Below are 11,482 nucleotides of genomic sequence, written 5' to 3' on the forward strand. Positions count from 1 at the left end.
ACAGTTTCAATTGGATGATTTCCTTCTCAAAGAAGAATTTTCCTGATAAATAATTTAGGTTCTAATGATCTTTACTTTAGCAAATAAACCCTTAACAATTGTTTCTTTTCTTGCCAAGCTTTGAAGACAGAGTTAGTTGTATAACTTAAATTATAAATGGTGAAATAATATACATTAATATTTTTATATGTCTTTCAATATCGATATAAAATGTAAGATAATTATAGCCACCTGAAGTACAACAACAATGAACAAAAAATTTCCACACGTTTTTCAATGTTTCCTCATTGATACTTATGAGATGAAAAAAAAGAAATTAGAAAGTTGAAGATATTTTTATTGGATTACTTTCAGGTTGAATGACTTTTGTTTTAAAGGCATATTGATTTCAAAACTACAGATTGTTATGTATGCCTAAGAGAAATAAATGTTTGTAAAGAAAGCTAATATATTCACTTGTTCAGTTGAATTTTCCCATTCAATGATTACACATTCCAATGATTTCAAGGATCTCTTTATGGTGCTGTGTGCAAGAAACATAGTTACAAAAGCTGCCATGTTATTTATATATTCTTGAATAATCTTGTCAGTATTGATAGAATATTATGGAATAAGTGGATAGGCTTGAGACAGGAAAGTGTCAAGTTGACTGTTCTCTTAGAATAATTTGACTATTGGACTCTGGTTCTGGCTAAGCAATAGATACAAATTTGGGTGCGATCCAGTTAGTCAATGGAAGAGAATAGAGAGGAAATGGAGTTCCTGGGATGAGTAGACTGGTTGACAGTCTCTTTGGAGCTGAAGGTTAGCATGATCTTTCTAAGAAGGTGCAGTAAATGCCTTTGGCCAGAAAGTCCACACCAGTCTTTTTTGCAGGAATACGTTTCATGACTTGAAGAAGTTTCCTACTTATTATATAGGAGAACATAGGGAGGAGATATGCTTAGGTAGGGAGTGAAAAACAGGATGAAACTGAGAAGAGAAGACAGACTTTTCAGGAATTAAAAAGTAGACATGGGGCTTACCCGGTGGCGCAGTGGTTGAGAGTCCGCCTGCCGATGCAGGGGACACGGGTTCGTGCCCCGGTCCAGGAAGATCCCACATGCCGCGGAGCGGCTGGGCCCGTGAGCCATGGCTGCTGAGCCTGCGCGTCCGGAGCCTGCGCTCCGCAATGGGGAGAGGCCACAACAGTGAGAGGCCCGCATACCGCAAAAAAAAAAAAAAAAAAGTGGAAAAAAAAAAAAAAGTAGACATGACACAGAGCCTGATTTCGAATTGTTCAAGGCACTTTCCAAAATCCTCTTCTTTGCTGGATTTGGAGCGTGTTCTGTGTCCCTGTATTTTCTTACAAATACTCATAACTGAAGCAAATGTACCAAAAGAAGAAAGGAATACTCCTTCCCCCCCCCCAACATTGCTAGAGAAGCTTGGTAAATTCTGAGAAATCCCAAGACTGATATAGAGAAAAATGCACTTCTGTCAATATCATGAATTACAACATTCAAAACTATGTATTTTTATTTACATCAAAGCAACAAACACTTATGAAGTCCTTATAAAGTGCAATGCACACTTTTCTTATGTTGGAGTTGTGTGGCTGTGATTATCACTTTTTCCTTCTCATTTATATGTTTAAGTTGTGCCTTCTGTCTTGGAGATTTTTCTCTGTTCAACTATTTCTTTCTGGCATTTCACAAATCCGAAACATATTGAAGAAACAGGGCATATCATTCCAGTTTTGCCTTGGATTTGAAGAGTCTCTTATGGTGGCGCAGTCCTCCACTGTAACTATGTCATTGGGCTCTCCTATATCCCAGAAGCTGAAAGAGAGAGACATGGGAGATTTACAAGAGGTAAAGTAACCTGTAAACTAGGCAAATTACATTTGTGTTATTTAACTTCACAACAATTTTGTGAGGCAGGGATTATAATCTCTTATTGATAAAGAAGAGGAATCTCAGAAAAGCTAAACCATTTCTCTAAGTCACAGAGTTTGTGAACAGTGAAGTTAAACTGGATCTTTCTGACTTTCTGTTCTGCTATGATGTCTCATGGCTTTAGATCCAGAATGAGATGTTATGGGAAGGTTTGATATCCTGATGGATTTGTTTCCTTCATACTCATATCTCATATCTTGTTTGTTCCCTTTATTCCACAGAGTTTGTATTAACTGAGGCACATACTTCAGTCATGTTACAGTGCTATAGTGAAACAATGTTTTAAAGGATCAGAGCATCCTACTTTTACTCCATAAGAATCTGTCTTTCTCAAATCACTGTTTTTGTCTCATTGACTGCAGTTTGTGGGCATAAGACTACGAATTCCACTCTTTGTCTTGCATGCATTTCCAATGAATTAGTGCACAATTCTAAGCCTCTTCTCATTTCATCTGTTATTTTCCCTTTATTCTTGAGCTAGTTCTAGGAGATGGGAGCAGTAGATCCTTGTGCTTCTCTTTTCTGTCTTCCACATCAGCTCTTTCCCTTCGTGCATCTAATATCACCAAGAATGGACTTGAATATACCTCCTGGACCAGAAGGAAGTTCTGAAGACTCTCCTCAATGGTGGTCTAACTTTACACTTTGGGCTAGTGTTATAATTCTACTACAAGAAGGAAATTACCTCAGAGACTTTGTGAAAGGTGTACCATCTACCCATTGCCACTGGCCCTCAGTCACCTGGTCCGTCAGTCCAATATAAAACTCTTTATTTTTAGGTTTCATACTGTGAAGGAATTCCTATGGAAGACACACACAAAATATGAGGAGATCAATTATTCCAATTCTGAACAAATGTTGAACATAATTGTTATTAAAAGAAATAAAGTCGGATCTAGACTAGAGATGACAGAAAAATGGGCCTGAAATGGTAAGATCATAGAGGATTACCTCCTGATTTGTTTATTGTGGTAAAACATACATAACATAAAATTAAACCAATGAAAAAGAACCTTCAACAGAGAAGGATGTTCTCAATAACACAGTCAAAGTTTATCTACTGTTATTGGTAGCCCAAAACATTACAAATCATAGCTTAAAGATCATGGACATTTTGCTTGCCCTCTTTCACATGTTTATAAACATACTGGTCATTCTAAAATGCAGTCCCAACCCTCTTTTTTCCTGCCTTACTAATTAAGGAACTGAACGTGGAAGTTCCTTTTTTTCTAGTTTCTTCTAGTAATGAAAATAAAGTTGGTATTGACTTACAGAAATGGGAAGAACAGAATGTATTTCAGTAAATTCACTTAACAAATAGTAACTGTGGGCCAAATACAGTCCACATGTATGGAAACAGGGATGTGTCCTGTGAAGAGTGTTTCATTGGCACTGGAGGAAGCTGTACCCCAACTACCTGCTCCTCTTATGTGTTGATAACCACCAGATGAGCTCCCATGCTCGAGCAGTTTTTTAAGCTTGCTGTCCAGGTCATGGTGTTAGTAGAAAAGAAATAGCAGCTGGATTGAAAATGTACCCAGTTCAATGGACAGCAATTCTTGACTGAACCTAGAAGGAGAGAAGTTTCTGTGAGGGTCCTCACAGAACTGGGTAAGTTACAGAACTGGGTAAGATAACAGAAACCTTCCTCTGGGCCCATAAAGTTCCTCATTTATCGTCCGAAGCCTTGGAACCCCTGTTATGTTACTGACATGGAACCCTATTATCTGTTCATAGACTTCCAAGTTCAGAGAAAAATTATGCATTTTATCTGAGTGACCTCTAAGCAACCACCTCTCATGTTGCCCAAACAATTTACCCTCCACAGAATCTCCACAATGGTTGTCTAGATGGGCTACAGTTCTTAGACTTATAGAATTTACGTCTTTGAAGTTTATGGGAACCCTCCTGCACTGTTGGTGAGAATGTAAATTGATACAATCACTATGGAAAACAGTATGAAGTTTCCTTAAAAAACTAAAAATAGAACTACCATATACCCCAGCAATCCCACTACTGGGCAGATACCCTGAGAAAGCCATAAATCAAAAAGAGACGTACCACAATGTTCATTGAAGCTCTATTTACAATAGCCAGGACATGGAAGCAACCTAAATGTCCATTGACAGATGAATGGATAAAGAAGATGTGGCACATATATACAATGGAATATTATGCAGTCATAAAAAGAAACGAAATTGAGTTATTTGTAGTGAGGTGGATGGACCTGGAGTCTGTCATACAGAGTGAAGTAAGTCAGAAAGAGAAAAACAAATACTGTATTCTAATGCATGTATATGGAATCTAAAAAAAAAGAAAAAAGGTACTGATGAACATAGTGGCAGGGCAGGAATAAAGATGTAGACATGGAGAATGGTCTTGAGGACACGGGGTGGGAGGGGGAAGCTGGGCGAAGTGAGAGTAGCATCGACATATACACACTACTGAATATAAACTAGTTAGCTAGGGGGAAGCAACATCATAGAACAGGGAGATCAGCTAGGTGCTTTGCGATGACCTATAGGGGTGGGATATGGAGGGTGGGAGGGATTCTCAAGAGGGAGGGGATATGGAGACATGTATGCATTGACTGATTCACTTTGGTGTACAACACAAACTAACACAGTATTGTGAAGTAATTATACTCCAATAAAGATCTATTTAAAAAATTAAAAATAAATAAATAGTATAGTCTGTCTCAATTTAATGGTGAGGAAATTATAGCCCAGAGAAGGAAGTCATTTTCTACTGTCATGTAACATTTTGCTAAGACTTGGATGAGGAATATATGGAAGAGTATAGGGAGCATACTTCTAAGGTATTTTTCCAAATTTCCTACTCCATGCATTTTTTTCTCCACCTCATTGTGGAAGCAGGTGATGAATGAAAACAAAAAGTGCACTTCTGGGAATAACACCTTCCACTTCTAGATTGACTCTTCAGACATATACCTCAAATTTATTCTAAAAGTTTGCTATAATGTCTGCAAAGTGTCCTGCCCCAATGCTAATTGCACGTCCAGAGTTTTATTCCTGTCCTCTTTTTTTTTTTTGCGGTACGCGGGCCTCTCACTGTTGTGGCCTCTCCCGTTGCGGAGCACGGACTCCGGACGCGCAGGCTCAGCGGCCATGGTTCACGGGCCCAGCTGCTCCGTGGCATGTGGGATCTTCCCGGACCGGGGCACGAACCCGCATCCCCTGCATGGGCAGGCGGACTCTCAACCACTGCGCCACCAGGGAAGCCCTATTCCTGTCCTCTTACCCAACTCCTCATTATTCTCTGACAGTACAGGCAAGATTTTGCATTTTGCTTTTAAAAAACAGGACCTAACAGGACTACTTTGTTTATCCCCAAATCAATCTAGAAGCCAGAGAATGTTGATGTGTAAATTTAGCTGTTCAAATTTGAGGACTATTATACCTAATCCATCATTATAGCAGGAGAACTCCGTGGAATCCTCAGGTGGCTGGAACTTTTTCTCATCACAGAGCTGAAAGGTGTGATATGTCACTGTAAGGAAAGGGGCACAGTTAATGTTCATTACTCTTGATAAAAATACATTATATCATCTCTGTAGTTATAAAAGTACCAATAATTATGATATTTCCTTACTATCTACTTTTTCTTCAGCATGGAGAGGAACCGAGCTTTACTTACTCAAAGAAAGAAGAGAGATTTCACATTTCATGGTTTTCCTGATTTATGAAAGTAAACGTACTTTTTTCAGGCCCAAAGACGCAAAGAAAACAAATGTGTTTGTGCTCTCTCTTACGCCAAGTCTAACCTCTCAAACCTTCCTTCCAAGAAGTGATTTGTTGCGCCTCTGGCTAGGATCTCAGAGCAGGGTTACACTAATGACAAGGGTAGGGGGATGTGGGTGGGGGACTCAGGGCCACTAAGGAGATAAAAGATGCATACCGTGAAAAATGTGTCACAGGTCACTGAAATTGGGTAACAGTTTTATACTGGTTGGGGTTTCTGGCTTGAGATAAATAGGGGGGAAATTGGAATAGAAATACCCTTTGTGGGAGAAGAGAACTCACAGGCAACAAGGAAGAATTCACTCCTAATATTCACCACGGAGCTTGAATTTGACCTTCAGAACTCACCAACACATCTGGTGATAAAACAGGCACTCAGTAGCAGGATGCAGAGCCCAGCAACGGTCCATAAGAACACTTGGGAAGAGAAGCATCCTCTTTCTGGAGAAAGACATAGACAGGGTCAATCTTCCCTTAAAATCTACAAAAGAGATACAAGAAATTCCTATTACCCTGCTTCTCTCCTTCTACTTGCATTGTCTATATTGAGTAATTCTCAAACTTCAGCATGCATCAGAATCATTTAGAGGGCTTGTTAAAGCACAGATTATGGGACCTCACCTCCAGAGTTAAAAATTCAGTAGAGCTGGTATGGAACCAGCAAGTTCCCAGGAGCTGAGGACGCTGCTGGCCTGGGGACCACACTTATACAACCACTGGAGTAATTCATTACGAACTTTAAGACTCTGACTCATAGACTTGGATAGATGTGCAATTTTTCCTTTCAAACTCTCCCAGATTTCTCCCTTTCTTTCCCTGTCTTTCTCTCTCTCTTTCTCCCTCTTCCCTGATTTTCCTGTCTCTCTCCTGCACTCCTCTTTTCAGTGTCTCCTTGACCAAGTCCTTTGTGAGTCAGATAAAACATTGATGATCTAGCAGTTCCTCTCCTCCTCCCTCCCATCACACATTTTACCTACAAGGAGAGTGAGTTACAGAGATGTCAAGTGACTTGCCCAATGGGACACAATGAACTATGGAAAGCATAGCTCTCCCTAAACCCAATCTCCAGCAATCCAGTGTAACATCTAGTCTTCTAACCCTCCTCTTTTATTTTCCTCTCTTTCATTCTCTGTCTCTCCTCTTTTACTCTACTGGATATTTTCTATTGTCCTATCCCCAACATATTTAACATGTCTTCCACAAAAAGATCTATGAAAGAAATGGGATAGTTGCAAATTTTACCTGTGCTTTGTGATGCAGATGATTTGGATGAATCCATTCTTTCTCTTTCTGTCTCTCCCTCCTCCTCTCCGTCTCTCTCCTCAGTTTCTAAGTATAAGAGTGTTTTGTTGATAAGGTTCAAAGAAAAAGAATCTTTAAGGATGAATACTTTAACTGTATTTTAGGAAGCTCAACCCTAAGACTTAAGAAAATTAACTTGCTCTGTGGCTGTGTGTTTAAGTCAGGATTTCCTTTATTGCATAAGGAGGACAGGGAGTTTATTGGGCAGCAAATCAGTCTCCTCACTCCAGGAAACAACAGAATGGGGAAATGATAACATTTTAAGTACCAACAAAACAGACTGACCTTAGGGAGATATGAGGGGCTTAAAAAATATTGTTTTAGGGCTTCCCTGGTGGCGCAGTGGTTGAGAGTCCCCCTGCTGATGCGGGGGACACGGGTTCATGCCCCGGTCCGGGAAGATCCCACATGCCGTGGAGTGGCTGGGCCCGTGAGCCATGGCCGCTGAGCCTGCGCGTCCCAAGCCTGTGCTTCGCAACGGGAGAGGCCACAACAGTGAGAGGCCCGCGCACCACACACACAAAATATATATATATTGTTTTATTTTGGTCGATAAAATTTTTCTGCTTTCTTCCAGACTTAACTCATCCCTAAATTTTTCCTTGACACCTGTGGAGCTTACCTCTGCACTCCCAATTTCACTTTGATCTTTGATCTCTTTTTAAAAAAATTTTTATTGGAGTCTAGTTGATTTACAATGTTGTGTTAATTTCAGGTGTACAGCAAAGTGAATCAGTTATACATATACATATATCCACTTTTTTTTTTAAGATTCTTTTCCCATATAGACCATTACGGAGTATTGAGTAGATTTCCCTGTGCTATACAGCAGGTTCTTATTAGTTATCTATTTTATATATAGCTGTATATGTCAATCCCAATCTCCCAATTTATCTCTCTTCTCACTTATCCCCTGATAACCATAACTTGGTTTTCTACATTTGTGACTCTACTTCTGCTTCATAAATAAGTTCACTTGTACCCTTTTTTTTAGATTCCACATATAAGTGATATCATATGATATTTGTCTTTCTGTGTCTGACTTACTTCACTCGGTATAACAATCTCTACATCTATCCAGGTTGCTGCAAATGGTATCATTTTGTTCTTTTTTATGGCTGAGTAATACTCCATTGTATATATGTACCACATCTTCTTTACCCATTCCTCTGTTGATGGACATTTAGGTTGCTTCCATGTCCTCGTTATTGTAAATAGTGCTGCAATAAACATTGGGGTGCATGTATCTTTTTGAATTATGGTTTTCTCAGGGTATATGCCCAGGAGTGGGATTGCTAGGTCATATGGTAGTTCTAGTTTTCTATTCACTTTGATCTTTACTTTTACACATTCGTTAACTGAAAAGGAGACACACCATTTGGCACAGAGCTGGGCACATAGTATATGTATTTATACCTTAGTGATGTGAATTTCTTTTCATCTGTCATGTTTTTCCTTCCTCTTTCATTTGCAGGTCTTAAACAGTCTATTATTGTGGATTTATATGTCTTTTATCGAGTGATGACCAATACGATATTTTACAGGTCCAACTCAGTTGAAAGCCTCATGTAGCATGACTACGTACTTTGAAACTCAGCTCAATTTCTTACATCATAACACAGCTTCTGAGACTTTGGAGGCTCAGTAAGAAGTTTAATTCTATTGTTCTGGATTATTTGGGGGTTTTTGTTTTATATTGTAGCCTATTTCTCCTAATGGAAAAAATGAATTTGAATGTCAGAAGAAGCAATTTCAATTAGACATTAGAATATAGTGTCTTTCTGGAAGATTAGCTGGTTATAGTAATGTCCTATTACTATAAAATACTTAAGAATAAGATCAACTGGTCTCAGTTGATTTAAATTCATGTTAGTTTCCTATATATATATTTATATAATATTTAAATTCACATTAGTTATATATATATACATATATATATATATATATATATATATATATATATATATAAAACCTGGTAACCCCCACACCCGATGACTCACAGACTTCCTATGTGTTTGAAAATATCCCTGTTTGCAAAAGGACTTTTTATTGTTTCAGTGTATTGGTCAATTCCCTCTGCATTCTCCATTTAACAGTTACATAGATTAATTAGAGAATGTTTAAAAATTATACACGTTTATATTGTAAACATATGCAATTTAATGTGAATTATCAGCAAATGGCTTTTGACTGGTAAAAAGAGAGAAATTGTCTAGTCGGTGAGTTATATGAATTATTAAATGATAAATCACACTGACCACAGTCCATTATTTATTATTATCAATCAGCAGGAATCAATATTAATAAATAATTATGCATTAATAATTTAATGAATATATAATTAACAATATTAATAATTAATAATCACATTTTAACCAGCCAAAATATGTATATGATTTTATCCTTTGTTTTATCACTTTCTCCCAAATTATAAAAATAATATTTTTATAGTTAATAATATGAGAAAAATATGACAGGTAAAAGACCTCCCATCTATCCTTAGTACATGCTTGTAAAGTCAATCACAGTCAACAATTTCTTGTATCTACTTTGAGAGATTTTTTAAAGTTTATATATAAGTGCAGTTTCTATATATTGTATATTCATTTTTATGCAGTATTCATTTATTCATTTATCCATTTTTATGCAGATAAGATCATACCATGCATGCTTTTATGCTTTGAAAATTACTTTAATATTCATCAATGTATTTCGAGTTTATCTTCTTATTTCTAACGTTTAAAATTTTCCATAATTTATAGACCAGGAACTTTTGAAAGACATTTAAACCATGTCCAGTTTTTTGTCATTCTAACAAATGAGGCGACAACAACCTTACACATATTTGCAGGTGCACAATTTTCTGCCCAGTGATTCATGGCCAAGTGTTAAAATCAATACTTGGCTTGAGCTTTCACAGAATAACTTTCTGGGATATAAAAATAAATCTTATATTTTGTCTGAAGGCAATTCTTTTCATTATAATTTAATATTGAAACCTTATTATGTAAATATAACACGAGGACATTATAGTGTAGGAACATTAATTACTCAACAGGGCAGGTGGTATATTACTCTTGTGACCACAATGCCACAAATTTTCCATATGAGACAGACACTTCCTCTTCCTTGTGGGAGACTAGAGAACAAGATATTTTTGGATACTTCACTTTTCTTTAATCCCTTCTTATTCATATTCTTTAACAACAGTGAAACATTCTTCCTTATTACATATGATTTTTCATGAATTTTTCTCCCTTATGATATTTTGAGGTGGCAAAATTGATATTCTGCTGCTAATTTATCCTTGTAAAATGTGAAAGATTCCCCAATAGAATTCATCTTAAAAGACTTAAATGGAAATTAAGTGTCAAAAATCATTTATTTCATTTTTAAAGATTATTATGTCTAACAGAGGTATTCTGCAAAGATTAGAATTATGGTACAATTAATTTCTATTACATTTGTATTACTTTCTCAAATTTTATAAATGTGTGTTAAGTATATTATTTAAATTTTTATGAATGATTTTATCAAAGATAATTCACTTTTTAAATAGTGTATCTACTATCAATGTCCTTATTAACTTTATAATTTTAAAATAAAGAACTTTTATAATAAAAGTTTCTATTTAATATTAGTTAATTATTAAATGAAGTTCTTGATATTTAACTTTGTATATAAATTTAGCAGGTTTTTCAAAACCATTACTGTAGCATTTTATTATTGATAATACATATAGATTTATATTTCATCACACTGAAAAGAGTTTCAACATATAAATCATGTAAAGAGTTTTTGATTCAACTTACAGGTCAAAGGCTTGATTATATTTAAACAAATGTACAAATATTAATAAATCCAAACAAATGCTAAGTTTATATTATTGACATTGGTTAAATAAGATGATTACCTATGTGATTACGTGAACAATGATGACACACAAATCATGGGGCTCCAGAAATGACCTACAGGTAGACATTCAGCTGTTTGGCCTTCCAAAGATAGAGGGTAAGGCCTCCGTGAAAATGCAGATTCTGAATGATAAGGTAGCCTAGAGGCAACAGCACATCTCCTACCTTTGTATACTTGTTTGATTATAGTCACAGGATAAATTGCTAATGGTAGAATTGTCTTATTAAAAAGTACACATGTTTAAAATTTATAATAGACAACAATACATTGCCATCTAAGAATTCTGTACCAAATTACACGCTTACCTAATAGTATATAACTTACAAGTTTCTCTAAACCCTTACCAACATTGGACACTATCAAACTTTAAAATATCCCATCTGAGAGACAGAAAATGTTATCTCAATCTTTTTTTGCATTTCATTAATTATAAATGAAGTTAATAATCTTTTAGTTCAACTTGTTTGTCTTTATTTTCTTAGAAACTCTTCATAACTATAGATAATTTTGGGGAGGGTATATTTCATCTGTTTCTTATTGATTTGTAAAAGTACTTTACATATTTAG

General features: G+C 36.3%; 1 protein-coding gene across 1 annotated transcript; it reads right to left on the minus strand.

The window, feature by feature from the left end:
* Positions 1–1,490: 1,490 nt before the first annotated feature.
* LOC309812204 (C-type lectin domain family 4 member E-like) lies at positions 1,491–7,066 on the minus strand. Its single transcript, XM_082635837.1, is given in 7 exon segments — positions 1,491–1,820; positions 2,623–2,738; positions 3,355–3,363; positions 3,367–3,506; positions 5,358–5,447; positions 6,047–6,139; positions 6,941–7,066. Coding segments are annotated over 7 exon segments (636 nt in total). The 5' UTR covers positions 6,978–7,066; the 3' UTR covers positions 1,491–1,669.
* Positions 7,067–11,482: the final 4,416 nt, after the last annotated feature.

Source organism: Mesoplodon mirus (assembly GCF_964341445.2).
Source record: "Mesoplodon mirus genome assembly, chromosome: 11".
NCBI lineage: Eukaryota > Metazoa > Chordata > Mammalia > Artiodactyla > Ziphiidae > Mesoplodon > Mesoplodon mirus.